The sequence below is a fragment of the Kogia breviceps genome, chromosome 6 (assembly GCF_026419965.1).
Source record: "Kogia breviceps isolate mKogBre1 chromosome 6, mKogBre1 haplotype 1, whole genome shotgun sequence".
Classification (NCBI taxonomy): Eukaryota; Metazoa; Chordata; class Mammalia; order Artiodactyla; family Physeteridae; genus Kogia; species Kogia breviceps.
In genome coordinates, this window is record NC_081315.1 from 83,379,452 (window position 1) to 83,398,451 (window position 19,000).

Genomic DNA, 19,000 nt, shown 5'->3' on the forward strand with positions numbered 1-19,000 from the left:
ATAGGAGTGAAGGTGGCATGATTTAGACTTGCACTGGTGTGGCTATTTAATTTTAAAGTAAAATGAAAAATTCTTCAATAGTCGCATTTCCAGTATTCAGTAGCCACAAGTGGCTAGTGACAGGTTTTCCATCGTCACAGAAAGTTCTGTTGCTCAGCACTGGTTTCAAAGAAAGAACATGGAATCTGGAGCCATATGCCTTGAAATCAAGTCCTGATATGAGCTGATACTTGCTGTGTAAAATGAGCAATTTACTCAACCTCTCTGAGCCTATTTCCCCGTAGACATTTGGGACTAATGATAATATCACTTCCCATGAAAGGAGATTAAGAAGATCAAATAAGATAATGCATGTGACAATTCTCTGAAAACTGTAGTGTAGTTTATTCATCTAGCTCTTTGTGCACTGATTCCAAATCCATGAATGATTCATACCAAGAATTTTGCTGATAGGGAACGACACTGTAAAAATCAGACTTACCAGCTCTTAGCACAGTTCCCAGGACAAGTCCTTGGTAATGTGGGTGTTCCATTTCTTCCTTGTAAAAAGCTTCCGCACACAGCTCTGTATCTTCTATGGTAACACCTCCTCGGTTTTTTCCTTAACAATATGAACACATTGCCCTCCTTCCATTCCTAAATGGAAAAGGCTGTCTTAAAAAAGAAAGCAAAGAAAGAGGTTTTGTCTGTCAAAGAAATAAAGGGGGTAAAATGCTGTAACTAAAAGGAAGTCAGTCTGACTTGACAGTGCAGGGATTAAGCAAAAGATGTTGCCAGCTGCCGCAAGAACGTGAAGTTTTTCCCAACAAGGACAGCAGGTTCTCTATGCTTCAAAGCTGTTGGGTTACTGACTAAGCGGAAGTACCTGCTCATTCTGATTTTTTTTCCCCGAGTCACTTCTGGTTTTTCCTGCAAAACACCTTGCCCAATTTAGACTACTTTAGAGCTGCCGCATATCTAGAGCGGTCTCCATCTTATTTCTCATTCAACCACCTTGAGAGTTAAGCGTGAGTCTTGTATGGCTTTGAAGAAGAAAGAAAAAAAAAAAGTCAAGTTCTGACTCAACTCGGTGCAGATTCCACACTCACCCTCTCCCTCCTGCCTCCCCCAGGTTTCCGCCGGGGCCGTGGATGCCTTTGACATTATGACCGCAGAGGATTCCACCGCAGCCATGAGCAGCGAGCCGGCCGCTGGGTCCTCCACCAAGGTGCCCGAGGGCGTGGCGGGCGCGCCCAACGAGGCGGCGCTTCTGGCGCTGATGGAGCGCACGGGCTACAGCATGGTGCAGGAGAACGGGCAGCGCAAGTACGGCGGCCCGCCGCCTGGCTGGGAAGGTCCGCACCCGCAGCGCGGCTGCGAGGTCTTCGTGGGCAAGATCCCGCGCGACGTGTACGAGGACGAGCTGGTGCCCGTGTTCGAGGCGGTGGGCCGCATCTACGAGCTGCGCCTCATGATGGACTTCGACGGCAAGAACCGTGGCTACGCCTTCGTCATGTACTGCCACAAGCACGAGGCCAAGCGCGCCGTGCGTGAGCTCAACAACTACGAGATCCGCCCCGGCCGCCTGCTTGGCGTGTGCTGCAGCGTGGACAACTGCCGCCTCTTCATCGGCGGCATCCCCAAGATGAAGAAGCGCGAGGAGATCCTGGAGGAGATTGCCAAGGTCACGGAGGGCGTGCTCGACGTGATCGTCTACGCCAGCGCGGCCGACAAGATGAAGAACCGCGGCTTCGCCTTCGTCGAGTACGAGAGCCACCGCGCCGCCGCCATGGCGCGCCGCAAGCTCATGCCCGGACGCATCCAGCTTTGGGGCCACCAGATCGCCGTGGACTGGGCCGAGCCCGAGATCGACGTGGACGAGGACGTGATGGAGACCGTGAAGATCCTCTACGTGCGGAACCTCATGATCGAGACCACCGAGGACACCATCAAGAAGAGCTTCGGCCAGTTCAACCCGGGCTGCGTGGAGCGCGTCAAGAAGATCCGCGACTACGCCTTCGTGCACTTTGCCAGCCGCGAGGACGCCGTGCACGCCATGAACAACCTCAACGGCACCGAGCTGGAGGGCTCGTGCCTCGAGGTGACGCTGGCCAAGCCCGTGGACAAGGAGCAGTACTCCCGCTACCAGAAGGCGGCCAAGGGCGGCGGCGCGGCCGAGGCGGCAATGGTGCAGCAGCCCAGCTACGTGTACTCCTGCGACCCCTACACGCTGGCCTACTATGGCTACCCCTACAACGCGCTCATTGGGCCCAACAGGGACTACTTCGTGAAAGGTTAGTGGGGACTCCTTGCCTGGGTAGGCCCAGGGACCCGCGTCTGCCAGGCGGGCGGCGTCGGGGGTGTGGTGGCTGTCATTTACCGAGCTGGTGGACGGCGACCCCCCCCTACCCACCCTCGTTTGGGTGTGGGTTCTGGGTTCTGTTCTTTGCTGGCGCTTAAGGCATGCACTTCTACAGCACTGAGAGAAATGCAGATCGTTAGTATGTGTAGGATGAGTGGTAGAATCATGGGTGCATGCAAGCTCTTCCTGCGCTCAGAGTTTCCAGGGCCTACCTACCGTGGGGCTAATCCGCAAGGCTCTGGGTTCTTAGGTTAAAAACTACGTGTGAAGTGACGTCTTTAGAATGTTGGGGATTAGGGAGCACAGTGTTGTTGCGTTTTTTGTTTGGGTTGTTTTGTTGTTTGTAGTCACTGGCTAGCCCATAATGAAACCAGGCATTACACTGGGAGGCAGAATGCTTAGCTTCTGGGTCCTGTTCTCTGATGAACTGCTTCTATGACTGAAGTCAGCCCCTTTAACCTCCCGACGCTTGTTTTCTCACGCATAAAATGGGAAAGGTGACTAGCAGTTCCCCTTCCACAACTAACTTTGTTACAGTCTGTGAACATTTTTATTTATTGGAGCTGCAGTTGCAGTCCTAGGAACTCACCCTTCAAGTTCATCTCTTGCATTAAGCAGACATTTTAGGGTGCACCTAGGCTGGAACAGAAGGTGTGAACCATCTTCCAGCTTACTGAAGGACAGAAGTGTAGCCACCTGCAGCTTAGAGCCAGCGCAAACACCTGAGTGCCAGGAACCTTGAGCTAAGGTCCGCCTCCTGTACTGTTGCTATTGGTAGCTCATCATGTTTTGTGTTGTTATTATAAGCAGGCAGCATAAGAGGCCGGGGTCGAGGTGCAGCTGGCAACAGAGCCCCAGGGCCCAGGGGTTCCTACCTTGGGGGATATTCTGCTGGCCGTGGTATATATAGCCGATATCATGAAGGAAAAGGAAAACAACAAGAAAAAGGATATGAACTTGTACCGAATTTGGAAATCTCTGCCGTCAATCCAGTTGCCATTAAACCTGGTACAGGTCAGTATAAACCGGAGTGAGAATGGATGGATCTTTTCAGCCTGAACCCCAGCCCTCTCTTTGAAGTGACTTCCTTGGGTACTTTTATCTGCATATGGGTTCCTCTTCTCAAAGGCAACCGGAGATTAGGCAAAGAATGTGGCCTCCTGGGCCTTCTTATCTAGAACTTAGGGAGATAGTCTAGTTTTGACCACGTTCAAGTCAAACTTTCCAATAGTGGGTTTTTCAAATGGGTATCACCAGTTGTTAGGCTTTTTTTCAATTAGGCAAATTCTCAACTAGGCAGACTGGGATGGGGGGGTGCAGAGATAGAAGAACACGAGTCTCTTCTGTGTCTTCTACCAGCTAAAAACTTTCTTCTCCTTACTCAAGCCTATTTCTACCACATGCATCAGAAGCCAGAAGGCGCATTTCTTTGCTAGTTCTGAGAGTTGCTGGGAATGGTAGAAAATTCCCCTTCAGGAGCAAATAACACTACTGTCTCTTGTCATGGTCTTAACAAACCAGAGTGCCCGGGAATAGCAATGAAAGTTTTTGCAGCTGATTTCCAGCTCTCATTTCCACCTTTTGCTGGATCAGTAGATTGAGGGTAGGGGCACTCAAGTAATTCAAGCCAGGGGCCTTGAACTTTGCTTCCACCCTCCACAAACCAGGCCCCACAAACCAGTTTTCCAACATTGTTAGTGCTCATTGGTCACCTAATGTGAAACAGGTCTTTCTGATCCTAACCTGCAAGGAGCTTTATGTAACTCCACAGTGTGAGCATAGCACAGACTCCCTATTTACACACACCACACAAGCCCACACATGGGAAATTCCGCCCTGATCCTCCTCCAGACCTTTTCCCGGTCTCATGGAGGGTAGGTTGAAGAACTCTTTGAGAACATCCTCACTTCGAAGCTCAGCCTCTCTGACTTTCTGTTGGCTGAGCTCTGCACTCCTTCCCCTGGCTGAAACAGACTCAAGGGAGCTGTGCGAGTGGGGCGTAGGTTGGCATTGGCCACATAGAGCTTACAAAGCATTTTCCCAGTAGAGCTTCCTTTTGAAGTAATCCGGTGATTCTTTTTTTTTTTAATGCCTATGAAAAAATTATGCAATTTCTTCAGGTAAGTGACTCCTTAGATTGGATTTCCTTATAAATGCCATTGGTGCTTTAAGCAGTGTAAAACAGATCCTGTTTTTCTCTGTAATTCCATAAAGCAGAGCCTGGATACAAGACTTGTCACTTCTTCTTGTTGGGAAAGGGACTCCTGTTGGCATTAGCTTAAGATTTAACTAGAGAAAAGAACTCTTAAACAACCTTTAAGCATAGAGTTGTGTTCTGGGGCATGGAGTAGCTGACAGCCAGAATAATCCAGAGTTGCTTGGTACAACTCAAATATAGCTCAAACTTATAACCCTTTCTGGGCCCTATCCCCTTGACCTCTATTTCTGATTAATCCAGAAAATTAGAACTATGTATTTTAGGAGGAACACCAGGGCAGTAGTGAAGTATCTGGGCACAAGATCATATGGATGGAAAGGCAGGTAAAAGATTTGGTTAAGATTTTAGGTATATTTTATCGAATGGCTGTATCATTGTTTAGCCCACAGTCATTTCTGTTTACCTTATATCGTCAGCTTTTATTAGAAGAAATTACTTACAGTTGGAGAAAAAAACATAAGTGAAAGGTTACTTTGTGTATGCATTTCAATATTCTTGCTCTTCCTTGCAACACACACCTACCACACACTCACGCAAACTCCCCCAAATCAGGGCTAGTATTTTTCTTTTTACCTCTCCTTATCATACATTGACATTCAATAACTGCTGTCTGTTTGAATCTCTGGTTGAAATGAGCCCTTTGGACTTGACTCACAGAAACATGTCTTTGAATTGGCAGGTACCATCAAAAAAAGCAGTCACTCTACTGCTTCGCTATTATGACTGGCCATTAGAAAATTAGGGAATTTTCCATTTTTTACTATGTATTGTTCCTTGAGTCCGTAATATTGAAATCTGAAATGTGGGGTGGGGAGGATGTACACAGACCTCTGAGTTCTCAAAATGAAACCCTCAACAGCACCAGCTTTTTAAAACATGGTGAAAGTGAAAAGGGCAGCCGGTCTGGTAATGAGTTAGATGAGTGATAAGGAACCAGCAGTCTCTTTCTCACACTCTTGGGCCTCAAGCCTCTGCTCTCACTTCTTATTCTGAGACTGTTTTCTCAGAATTAGAAGGCCCTTTCTTGCTCTGTAGGACCTCAAGAGTAAGAGTCAAAATGCGATTTTCTGTTAGAAGCAGTAGGAAATGTGGGCGCGGAAACCTAACTCTTAAGCTTTCCTTCCCTGATGATCTATGGGGAGACCCCATTGGTACCCACGTGTTTCCTTTTGAAAGTCAAGCCAAGGGGAGAGGGGTACCTGCCACCTCCTCTCTCTTCCTCTTAGGTAGCACCTGTACTGTGGGAGCATTAGTTAGCAGGAAGAGCCCTTGGTTGCTAAGCTTGGTTTTTAAAAATATTGAGAAAGTGATGGACCTCCCTCAGTGACTGGATGACTGATGTGTGTTTCCTTCTTACTTCTCTTGCAGTGGCCATCCCTGCCATCGGGGCCCAGTATTCCATGTTTCAGGCAGCTCCGGCTCCTAAAATGATTGAAGATGGTAAAATCCACACAATGGAGCACATGATCAGCCCCATCGCTGTGCAGCCAGACCCAGCCAGCGCCGCTGCGGCCGCGGCTGCCGCCGTCATCCCTGCCGTGTCCACGCCACCACCTTTCCAGGTAGGGTTCTTGCTGCGGTCGTTGCATTTGTGTGAGGCCTCATGTGTCGTGGATTCATTTAATATTCCACAGGAGAATTTACTGTGTGCCTAGCTCTCTGTTAGAACTATGGGACTGGATGACAGACAAATTTTGTAAGATAAATCATGGCAAGACAGAAAAATTTTTAGTAATAATTGTACTACCCTAATATCATTACCGTATTAGAGATGGGAAGCAATTTGCAAAAATGGCATGTGTAATTTTTCACAGTGTCATAATATTATACATACTATTTTTTTTTTATGACACTGGATAATTTTTAACTCATGTTCTTATTGTTAAGGAGCTGACACACAAAATCCCAGGAGATAGTTCACGTTTTCCCATTCCAGATTATAGTTCAATGAAGAGTTCTTTAAAAAAAAAAGAGAGAGTTCTTTAAAGTTCTGCTTCTCCCTCCATGCTCCCTCCCTCTCTCTCTCTGTATGAGTATATACATATGTATACATATATGTACGTGTGGCCTTAGAGAGAGAAATGTCTATAGAGATAAAGATACATGAAACTTTACAAAATCTGCCCTTACTCCTCTCTTACAACCATATCCACCTATTCCCATATCTCCTCCCAATCCAGTCTTACCATTCCATCCTCCTTCTCCACCTCTACTTACTCATAGTGTTCTCCTCTGTGTGGTTTCTTCTCTAGAATCTTTCCCATCCATCTCACCTTGGAAATCATCTCTCCTGTAATTCTCATTACCTACAGTATTACTTGGCATTTCACTGCTAGTGTGTTCTATCTCCCCAGTTAAAACGAAGTTCTTCCAGAACAAGAGTTACGTCTTATACTGCTTTGTATCTGCAATGTGTAGCACACGGGGAATACCTATTTTCATCCAGACAGAAAAATAATCTTGTTGCAGCTCTCCTTTGTGAGGCAGTGAATCTCAACTACCTTATCAATCAACAAGCATAAAAACTCAGGCCGGGGATGTCTTTTATCTAATTGGGTAAGAATTATCCAGGGAGGGCTTCCCTGGTGGCGCAGTGGTTGAGAATCCGCCTGCCGATGCAGGGGACACGGGTTCGTGCTCCGGTCCGGGAAGATCCCACATGCCGCGGAGCAGCTGGGCCCGTGAGCCATGGCTGCTGAGCCTGCGGGTCCGGAGGCTGCGCTCTGCAATGGGAGAGGCCACAACAGTGAGAGGCCCGCGTACCACAAAAAAAAAAAAAAAAAAAAAAAAAGAATTATCCAGGGGACATGTTTATTTTATTTCTTTCTTTCTTTTTTTTTTTTTTTTTTGCGGTACGCAGGCCTCTCACTGTTGTGGCCTCTCCCGTTGTGCGGCACAGGCTCCGGACGCGCAGGCTCAGCGGCCATGGCTCACGGGCCCAGCCGCTTCACGGCATGTGGGATCTTCCCGGACCGGGACACGAACCCGTGTCCCCTGCATCGGCAGGCAGACTCTCAACCACTGTGTCACCAGGGAAGCCCGACATGTTTATATTGATAAAACAGAGATTCTTAGATTCAAAGCCCAGAAGATTCCAGTTCAGCAGAACTGGGCTGGGGTTCTAGAATCCATATTTTGTCCCAGCTCCTCGGTTATGCCGAAAAAGAGCCACACTGTGAACCCTCACAGTAGCCTGCTGTTCGCTTGCTGTTGCCGACTCTGAGCCCCAGTCTTGACTGCACTATTCAGAAAGGGTCAGGCCATGTGAAGTTTATTTATCTATCAATATATAGTCAAGTATTCTTTAACTACAAAAAGCCAAAAAAAGGAATAGGTTGGAAATGACTCACAAAGTAGTTATTCTTGTGGCCTGGCTATAAATATAATACAGTAACCTACAGGCATTACTTAGTGGAATTCTGCTGATAATTTCTAATTCCTCTTTACTAAGAAACTCGTGAACTTTGGTCTTTGCTGCATGGTCACAGTTCTGGTGGAGCCCAAATTCCAGGCTTCATGATCACGTTCTGGAATGCAGACTGTTTCTATCTTATGTCAGTCTGCACTGGATGCTGCCTTGGGGTCTTTACACGAAGTTGTGGTTTGGGAATTTGTTCAGTGTGCTGTCATTAGCAGTTGAATCCTATGGAGATTGTTTCCTCCTCCAGTATATTCTGCAAAATGCCTGGAGCTACTTCCTTTGTAACGTGGGAATGGCTTCTTTGAGTGTGTGTGGCCCTGCCACTCTCCCTCAGATCTAAGTACTCTGTGTCCTGCCTCGAGTTCATTGACCTGGGTTCTCTGACACGTTCAGTCCTCTGCCGCCTCTGTGTTCTCTGCCAAACTGCAGCAGAGGAAGGAGTTTTTTGTTTTTTGTTTTTTTAAAAAAAATATTTATTCATTTATTTATTTGGTTGCACTGGATCTTAGTTGCAGCTGGCGGGCTCTTTAGTTGCAGCATGCAAACTCTTAGTTGCAGCATACATGTGGGATCTAGTTCCCCGACCAGGGATCGAACCCGGGCCCCCTGCCCTGGGAACACAGAATCCTAACCACTGTGCCACCAGGGAAGTTCCCAAGGAGCATTTTAAGCTCCACGGATGGGTAAATAGAAAACTTTTTGGAGTAGAGCAACACTGGAAATCAGTTCCCAGCATGGCTTCCAGAACCTTCTTGGGGAACACCTTCGATCTTCCTCCTCTGTTTTGCAGGTGCTCAGGGATGTTCCTGTTTAACCATTTTATATCCAAAGTTTCATATAGCCTTTGCAAGCAATTAAAAGAACTTGCAGGTGTAGACGATCATTTTTTCACGTTGATTTCTCAAAGTGTTCTCAGTCTTCACAACAAGTCGGTGGTGTAGGTAGAGCAAAGATAACCATTCATTTTTTGAGAGGAGCAAAAATTGAGGTCTTTTTCTCTCCTCCTCCCCAACTCCCTACGCTCAGCCCAACCCCATTGCGCTCACCTGAGCCCAGGTGTTGGGCTGCACTGTAGCACATGGAAAGGTTTTTCTCAGATGTCACCTTCCCTGTGATTCCTTCCTTTTGTGCATTTGTCATTAAAGAGATGTCCACACATTTGGAAAACGTGGCTTGCTGTCTTGCTGTAAACCACAGTCTTCCCAGTTCCGAAGATTGTCTGCCTGGTCGCAAAGCGTTTCTAATAAGATATTCATTGTGACTGCACTGTAGGAGGCAGGATAATGCAAGGCTAAACGCACAGGCTCCAGAGTCACACATCCCCTTGCTTAAAAGTTGTGTCACCAGGACTTCCCTGGTGTTGAAGTGGTTAGGATTGCCATGGAGCAACTAAGCCCGGGCACCACAACTATTAAGCCTGCGCGCTAGAGCCCGCTAGCTACAACTGCTGAGCCCGTGAGCCACAACTACCGAAGCCCGCGTGCCTAGAGCCCATGCTCTGCAGCAAGAGAAGCCACCACAATGAGAAGCCTGTGCACCACAACGAAGAGTAGCCCCCACTCGCCGCAACTAGAGAAAGCCCGCGCGCGGCACCAAAGACCTAACGCAGCCAAAAATAAACAAAAAATAAATTTATTAAAAAGAAATAGGTAAAAAAATATTTTTCAAAGAAAAATAACATCATACAAATAAGGCACTTAGAATAATACCTAGCAGACTATAATCTCTCTGTTATTGTTATCATTTAGTATAATTATTATTTTGGTTAGAGTTGAAAGAAATGACTCTTAGGTTATGAAGTTCCTTTGAACATAATTTTGTGACTCTGATTTGCAGGTATTGTAGAGGAATGATAAGTAATTCCTTTATAAAAATCCAGGAAGAAGTAATTTTTTAAAATCTAATTCTCCATTCCACATATCCTGAATTGTTTATTTTAAAGATACATTAAGGGCTTCCCTGGTGGCGCAGTGGTTGAGAGTCTGCCTGCCGATGCAGGGGACACAGGTTCGTGCCCCGGTCTGGGAAGATCCCACATGCCGCAGAGCGGCTAGGCCCGTGAGCCATGGCTGCTGAGCCTGCGCGTCCGGAGCCTGTGCTCCGCAACAGGAGAGGCCACAGCAGTGAGAGGCCCGCGTACCGCAAAAAAAAAAAAAAAAAGATACATTAAGACAAGGGGGGGGCTTCCCTGGTGGCGCAGTGGTTGAGAATCCGCCTGCCGATGCAGGAGACACGGGTTCGTGCCCTGGTCCGGGAAGATCCCACATGCCGCGGAGCAACTAAGCCCGTGAGCCATGGCCGCTGGGCCTGTGCGTCCGGAGCCTGTGCTCCGCAACGGGAGAGGCCACAACAGCGAGAGGCCCGCATACCGCAAAAAAAAAAAAAAAAAAAAGACAAGGGGACCACAGCAGCACGTACTAGAGGGCATTCTATGAAGCATAAAGTGCACCAGGTGTTTTGTTAAATGTGTGTTTTATTTTACCAAACATCTATCTACTTTTCCATAAAGCAGCTCAGAGAATGAGCTCCATAGCAAACACTTCGGGAAATACTGAACCACAGTCTTCCCTGCATACTCCTATTTGTTCTGAAAACATAGTATGTTACACATTCAAGTGGAGGGAAGGAAGCAGCAGGGACTTTCAGAGCCAGCATGGCATCTGCAGTGAGGCAGCTTCAGTTAGCTTGTCTTTCCCCACTTCCTCCTCGTGTGGAAACCCCACCTTAATCTTCAGAACCCAGCTCAAATGTCTCCACTTCTGAGATGCTTTCTCTAGCTCCTCAAGTTAGATGGCTCCTTCTCGAAGCTTCTACAGCAATTTGTTTATATAGTGGTATCATATCTTAGGTGGGAAATGGTTGAAGAGATCACATTTGCTGAAAATCATGTCTGGTCATAATCTTTTTAGGTCACAGCTTAAGAAGCTGACCCTTTGGAGATCTGTGTACTTTGTTCCATAAAGTTGTCACAGACTATGCTTCTTTCTCTCCATTCTTGAAACATCATGTTTCTTTAGTTAAGTATGAGTTGAGGCAGCTGGCATGTATTTTAGGAAAAATATTTCTTCTTAGTTACAGTGAGATCAACTGAGTAAAAAGGGTAGACCTCAACTCTCATCTCTAGCTCACTCTGGGGCATAGGCTGATTGCGTGGAATGGTGGGAAGAAGATTCCAGAGCTTTGGAACTTTCCCTGAGCATTCCAATTCCGTCAGTGTCACCAGCTGAATTCGAATGAGCCTTGAGGATGCAACTTCACCATACTTCAAAGGCTCCTGCCTCACTCCCTTACAGTTATTGTTTGTCTACCCCTCTGCCTTTCTGCCCTGAGAATGGCAACTTTTGTTTTGTTTAGTTTTTAAATAAATTTATTTATTTATTTTTGGCTACGTTGGGTCTTCGTTGCTGCACACGTGCTTTCTTTAGTTGCGGCGAGCGGGAGCTACTCTTCATTGCGGTGCGCAGGCTTCTCTTGTTGCGGAGCGTAGGCTCTAGGCACCTTGGCTTCACTGGTTGCAGCACGCGGGCTCAGCAGTTGTGGCTCGCCATCTCTAGAGCGTAGGCTCAGTAGTTGTGGTGCACGGGCTTAGTTGCTCTGCGGCATGTGGGATCTTCCTGGACCAGGGCTTGAACCCGTGTCCCCTTCATTGGCAGGCGGATTCTTAACCACTGCGCCACCAGGGAAGCCCAAGAATGGCAACTTTTGTTTCTCTGTCTGTTTCTCCTCCAGACCCCTGGGAGTTGAATGAATGAATGAATGAATGAATGAATAGGTAGCTACATGGTGATCAATAAGGATTCTTTCTCTCCCTCCTCCTCAGGGCCGCCCAATAACTCCAGTGTACACGGTGGCTCCGAACGTTCAGAGAATTCCTGCTGCCGGGATCTACGGGGCCAGTTATGTGCCATTTGCTGCTCCGACCACAGCTACAATCGCCACGCTGCAGAAGAACGCGGCGGCCGCCGTCTACAGCGGGTACGCAGGCTACATACCTCAGGCCTTCCCCGCCGCTGCTATCCAGGTGCCTATCCACGACGTCTACCAGACCTACTGAGATCCACCCACCACGACCACTGAAGGAACACTTTACTATTTATGAAGAAAGAACGTGTTGGGTTAGCACACACGAAACCCAAACGTGAAGAATGTTATCAGATACCATACTGGAATATTTTATATACATGAAGTTTTCACTAGTTTTTTAAGACTGTTTTCAATTTAGCAGACCTGTGTTTGTACATTTCTAAGAGGCTTGCAATGGTTTGTGCCTTAAACACCATCTCTTAAAAATTTGTACGCTGTAGTACATTTGTATAGAGGTTTTCGTTTTTGTATTTTTAAGGATATATTTTCAGTATGAAGGTTATTTTCTTAACTTCTGCACTCCAGAGATTTCTATTTTGTAGTACCTTCAATAGTAAATATATCAACTATATATTAAAAAGCACACTTGAGCAGCTAGGGAACTATTTTGAAAAATATATTCAATATTTAAAGATACAAACAATAGTGCTTTAAAAATACTACATAAAACGTTATTTTAAAAGTTATACTGGAAAGTGCAATTTTAAAATGAGTGAAACCTCTATTTCTGCTGGAATTAAAAGTTGACGGGTGTTACTCTGTGTTATCCATGACGGTTCTGTTTTTTAAACACTCGACCTCTCCTTAAACCAACATTGAAAGACTTGTCACACTTCTGAGTCCAAACACTGGAAAGCTCTCTCACCTGCCACCATCACCCTGGGTCCCTACTCCTTCTCCAAGTGCCTTTGCTCTTAGATAGGTTCTCTCCCCACCCACTAGTCACCCTCTCCCCGTTCCCAGTCCCACCTTTGTGTTCGGCAAGTCTAGGACAAATGAATTACTCTGACAGAGAAAAACATTGATGACTTTTATACTGCTTTTTGTTGGGGTTTTTTGTTATGGGGTTTTGGTTTTTTGGGAGCGTTTGGTTTGGTTGGGAGGTATTTTCAATAGCAGAGTATGTGTAAGCACAAGATTTTAATAGTTTGCATAAGACATCCTTGCATAGCTATTTAATTGTCCAATATACAACTTTCATTCCTTTCCTAATGCTTTTATTTTATTATATTTGTTTTGAAGTATAAGTTTGTAGAGACAGAGAATGTTATTGTAGACAAGACCCTGAAAGACTCTTGTCGGCAGATATGCTTCTAGTTGCCTTATCATGTTTCATGCAAAATGTCTGTGGTTGTCACGGTGTTGGAAATATTATGTTTATTGAACAGGGCCTCCTTCCGTTGCCATGCACGTGGCAGGTGAACTGAATTGGGGCGTGCACAGCCAGGAGGGGGAGGAGAGACCTGCAGGAGTAAAAGATAGTTTGTAAATATCTCCTAATGCTTGTTTTTAGCTGTTTTTTATGTTGCAGAAGTTCATGGTACCTAGTTGGATGCAAAATGAAACCATTTTATTTCAATGTTATTGAACAGTTTTGTTTTAGTAGGAAGTAAATGTATTGTTGCAGTGTTTTGTGCCTGTGTAAAGGCCTTTGTTTAGCAGAGTGAATGTAAAATACAGTAAAATGTTAAGATTGTCATCTACTTTATAAAATACACCAACTTGGATTTTTTGTTTTTAAAGGTTCTATCAAGGAAGTGAGGTGTGCAATAGATGGCACGGCCACAATTGTGTTTTTATGTCATATTGGAGATTCCATCAAACCTTCTACTCACTGAATTTTGCTGATGGCTGCGTTCTTATTGTGGATTAATAATAGGATAGTGCCCTTAGCAAACGTATTAGTTTTGTTTTACATTTTAAATTAAGAGATTCCCAAATGCCCTCTTTTCCCTCATCTTAGGGTGGGTTGAATTTTTTATATATAAGCAATATTTATTTAACTATTCTATAAAATTATTGAGTGCCTGCGAAGGCCTTTAAACATTCCTAACCTTCCTTTCCATCGTACTTAAATGACATAAAGTAATTGTGCAATGTTCCTGATTCTGTACCCAGCAAACTGCATCCAAACTCAAATCTGTTGTAATGAGTAATCCAACAAAATGAAGTTTGGATTAGATCCCCATCCTTTGACTTTGTATGAAAGAAGTACTCTCCTACTCTCCTTCCAGTGAAGGATTAATTATCACAGAGGTTCACTGGATGAGACTAACCCAGGGGTCTTACTGTATTTTACATGTGCCTGTAAATTATTTGCAGAAAAGAAAAAGGAAAAAAATGGTGTCTTAACATGGCAACTACCAAACTACCTTAAAAATAAACGTTGCTGACATAGCCCATTAAGTATCAGTGAGCCTCCTACCTACCTACCTATGGTCTGTCTGTTCCTGTTGTTTGAAAAACATTTCACATATGTACACTACTGAAGTAAGTTTGTAACTTGAAATGTGAACTTTTTTTAGGGTTAAGAACAAACTATATAAATGTTTAAAAAAAAACCCAAACTTTTGAGTTCTCTGTTTTCAAACATGCTAGCAGTTTAGTTGTTATCTTTAGTTGCGTTGTATTTGAAAAGCTTTTAAGTTTATTTAGATCTTGCTTCATTTACAATACATTCTTAGGATGTATGTAGTAAATAAAGCTTTCTTTAAAGCAATTTCAAGACCTTATTTTAAATTGTGTTTTTCTTTATACACATTATTTTTTTCTAACAAAATTAGAATAACCCTTACAGCACAGAAGGAACTGACTCATTATTTTCAGCTGGAGAAAATCATATCTTTGATTTGGAGTTACTAATGAAGATGAAGCAACATAGTAAAAATGGTAAATTATCAGTGTCTTCAAACTTGTGCCCAGGTGGTAGAAAGTTGAGCACTCAACTACTAATCAGCATCTGGATTAGAATGGGATGTGGCAAAGCCTGTCACTGTTCTCGGTCCTGGTTTGTTTATGATCCCAAGAGCTTTACACTCAGAAATCTACATGGAGGCAGTTGATGTGACCTTGAGTTGTTTGGTGGTCTCATGAAAGTGCTGGGGTGACCTAATGTTGGTCACCGCATTGGAAACCAAAGCCCTCTGTTTCACCTTTTTCACAGCACCCAGCAAGATTAGCAGGATACTGCCTTTTTCTCTAGAGATCATCCCTAACTTCAGGTAGGATCCATCAGCAAAGCCAATCAAATGATTCAAGGGAAAGTGGTAGGTTGTCGATGGAATTACCTCTAAAAACTGCCCCACGTGGCTTTGCCATTGATTAAGAATTTTACCTTCTTAGTCTTGAGCAGCCTGGGTCATGGCCTCCTGACCCACATTTCTTAGAATTCTAACTTCCTGCTTCCTCTTAAAAGGAAAAAGCCTCTTTCAGAGGCAGGAGAGGCCAGGGAACTTCCCAAGATGACAGATCATTAGGCAATATTTTCAAGGGGAACAAGATCTGCTGATTCCTTCTTGTTCTAGGAGAAGAGTTCAGATGCTCTTCAAGTTGCAGAATCAGAGTTTGATTGCTCTTGTCAGAAAAAGAATTAACAGTCTTACAAAATGCATATCACACCTCTACTAGATGCCCTGCCCGGCTTTGTTCTAGGAGCTGCAGTGACTACAGCATCAACAAAACCAACAAAACCTTGCACCCATAGAGCTTACATTCCAGTGGGAGAACACAGACAAAATAAGCAGGTAAATAATGTGTTGGGTGGGGATAAAAGCTTTGCTTGGGTGATTCATTAGGCTTTTGGCTTCCATTGCTGCGGGACCTCACAAGAACTCAGTGAAGTATGCAGAGCAGATATGTGACCGGCCAAGGTGCCACAGCTGGTAGGAACCAGGGCAGAAATCTGCGCTCAGACTCCCAAGTCCCAGATGCTTTCGAACAGCAAGCACACTGACCCTGGACATGGACAGATTCGGTAGTGGCAACAACCAACTTCACTGTCCACAAAAAGAAAAGAAAAGCTTTTCTCCAAGTGTAGTTTCTTTTCTGTTGGTTGGCTTTTAGTGTGTTTTCAAATGCAGCCTCTTTCCTTGTGGGGATGGGAACTGAAGGAAGAATGGCTGAAATGCCTACTTTCAGCCTGGAAGACATAGCACTAGCTGAGCTGCTAAAATTGTCTACACTGGTAGATTTAAGGAATTTGCTCTACAATGCCGTATCGAGGATTATGGAGAGGGCTAAACAACTATTGTTAAGAAGTCAACTATACCCTTCTTCTTCTTCACTAGGCTAGGTGCCCCAATTTGTTTTAATTACAAAAATACCTGTCAAGACAACGTGCATAAGCACTTATTTAGTTGGAAGTCAAAACAACTAGAAAACAAAGTTCTAATTTTTTCTTTGCTCGTGAAGGGTAATCCTATGGACAGTCCAACATTTTATTGGGTGCTGTGACATGGCCTGCACTGTGCTGGGTATATTTTGTTAACTATAATTGACTTTACTGGCTTGCCAGGCCCTGTTTTAAGGGCATTAGGGTAGTTGACTATTTTCAAGAGATGTATATAGTATATTACATGATATTGGGTTGGCCAAAAAGTACATTCAGGGTTTTCCATAAGATGTCACAGGAAACCCAAACGAACTTTTTGGCCAGCCCAGTATTTATCATAAAGTCTTTTGGGCAACCTTTATATTAGAGTTGGGTTTTTTTTTAAAAAAAGAAATGTGACATTTTGGCATGGCTATTTTGATGAAATCACATTTGGCACAGTGACTCTAAAAAAAAATACAAAAAATATATCTTCACCTTAAAAAAAATTACTGATAGGATAACAGATGTATTCACTTTATCCTTGCCCAACCACGTCCTTGACACACTCTCCATCTCTCTGACTATCCAAGGTCAAGGGCAGGATTAGGTTTAAATACAGAATGAAACTCAGTAGATGAGTTTTGCTTCAGTTCCAAGTTCTAAGCTATCAGATAGGATACAGCCTTTCTCCTCTTTCTCCTCATTAGTCTTCCCTCTCTAGGTGCCCAGTATGCCTCTGTTTCCTACCTCCTCCCACCAAAATGCGATTGCCTAAATACTTGTCAAGCACTGTGGCCTGGTAGAACAGGCTGGGCTTGCAGTTGGGATGCCTAGGGGCTGAACCTCCAGCTTTGCTATTTACCAGCCGTGTGACCTTGGAAAAGTCGCCTTGCCTCTCTGAGCACCAGTTTCTTAATTGGTAAAACAGAGATAATAATCCTGACCTCATAAGGTTATTGGGAAAATCAGATGAGTCAATGAATCTTTAAAAAGCCTGGTATGTCAAAGACAAGAAAGTTATTTCCTTTCTCTTCCTCTTTATAAACTGTAGTGTGAATGTGTCCCCAACTGTATTAACTCAATTAAGCCTTTCCATCTGACACCGTTTTATGCTTTTGTTCACCCATTTTTTTCAATAAACATTTGTTGAATGCCAGCTATGTGCCAGAACAGTATGAGGCACTGGAGAGACAATGATCAACAAAAGCGACCCCCTTTGCCCTCCAGAAACTCCCGGGCGTGATAAGGCAGCGTGGCAAGGGCTATGAGATGGGAGGTGCACCCAGGCCTGGGCAAGGGGTTAAGAAGACTTTGGGGGAGGAAGTGGCATCTAAGCAAAGAAAGACAGGATGAGTAGGAGAGAGGGCAGATGAGCAGGAAGAAGAGGGAACAGGAAATGCCCAGGCCCAGAAGAAAAAGCGTGGTATAGTCAAGTACCTGAAAGAAGTTCAGTGTGGCAACCTCAAAAAAAGAGGAGAAAGGGTGTGGAGTGAGGAAACACAACCTTTGTTCCCTCCAACACTAAACATGGTTGATAGACCCATACTAACTGTGGAAGGAAGAGATTTGGCCTGCATAACAAGGAAGTAGGAAGAACCCTAAATCATTCCAATTTAGGACTTTGAGTTTCTTTGAGAACTTGGGGGTGCCCCGCATTTACCTAAACTGAGAGGTTGAGGGATTGTCTAGCAGATGCATCTGAGCACTCCCCTAGCAGGCAACTGTCTCTCTCCGGCCTTCCTGGCCCCAGGGGATGCCCACCAACACTGATCTTTCTATGGGAGAGTTTGTAGGGGCAGCCTAGGCTCTTAGGGTTCCCACCCCTTCCTTCTTTAGATCCAGGTTCCACCTTCTGGGGACTTCCATCCTTCCTCTCTGGAGTCTTACAGCAGCTACAAGCATTGGCCAAGCTGTCCCCACTCTCCCTCGCCACAGGAATGCAGCCTTCTCAGCAAAGGTGATGGAGGCCCGTAGTCCTCCAGATGACAGTAAGGGTGGAGGAGGGTCCCATGTAAAATCTCCAGACACGCACTGGCTTCCTCAACGGGGTTATATATCCTGTGACTCCATTCCACACACTTATACCCACAATCAAAAGCAACACCAAACCTTGCCTTTGCAAGAAATATGACCTTTCCTGAGCTAATTTTTAGCCACCCTTCTTTCTTGGCTTGTTCTACTTTGTTTGGCAAAAATCTTTAATGATTAACCAAACACGAGGCTTAAATAGGCCTTAGTCATTCAGAGGCAGGTAAGACAAGTTGCTGGAGCCCAATTGTTTCTGAGATGACCTTGCTGAGGGGCACTGGGTCAAGACATTTTGAGCTCATGGTACCATGATAACATGGGGTCATGCCAGTCGCATTCTGGTGGGATTTTTCCTCTCCTTTCTCAGGACTTTTATTCCAAACTGTAGTGGCACCAGGGAATGGTATTTCTATCAGCTTCACCCCCACCCCCATTCAAATGTGGCCATCGACACTTTCTCAGTCATAAAAAGTCGTATACAAACTCAGCTTCCCAACAGGCACCTAATCTCCCCTTTCCATATAAGATGCTCTCCTAAGAGGAGAAAATCTGGAAATGCAACTGATTCTAAATGTGCTCGAGCATTTATAGAAAAAAGCATTCTGAACATGAGACAATAGCAAAAATTACCTATTTAGCATAATTTCCTAGCCCCTAAGTACAAATATCTAAACCATCGAGTGCCCAGTCAAAGCCTGCCCTCTGTGAGTATTTCTCTTTCTTGTTTGTCATTTTCCTTGTGTTTGGGAGTAAGGTTAAAGCCTTAGAGGGTGATCACTCAGCCAGAGAGAAAAGGAATTGTTGAGAGTAACTTAC

At 44.9% G+C, this 19,000-nt stretch overlaps 1 protein-coding gene across 12 annotated transcripts in view; it reads left to right on the forward strand.

The window, feature by feature from the left end:
- The window catches only part of RBM47 (RNA binding motif protein 47), a 170,253-nt gene extending 155,678 nt beyond the window's left edge, over positions 1-14,575 (forward strand). For 8 of the 12 annotated variants that reach the window (XM_067036217.1, XM_067036220.1, XM_067036219.1 and 5 more), the window contains 4 exons: positions 1,112-2,273; positions 3,149-3,355; positions 5,928-6,121; positions 11,801-14,575. In XM_067036217.1, coding sequence (XP_066892318.1) covers positions 1,145-2,273; positions 3,149-3,355; positions 5,928-6,121; positions 11,801-12,034 — 1,764 coding nt within the window. In that variant the 5' untranslated portion in view covers positions 1,112-1,144 and the 3' untranslated portion in view covers positions 12,035-14,575. The remainder of the gene's footprint in view (positions 1-1,111; positions 2,274-3,148; positions 3,356-5,927; positions 6,122-11,800) is intronic. The other 4 variants (XM_067036224.1, XM_067036225.1, XM_067036226.1 and 1 more) reach the window with 2 other exon arrangements.
- The last annotated feature ends 4,425 nt before the right edge of the window (positions 14,576-19,000 follow it).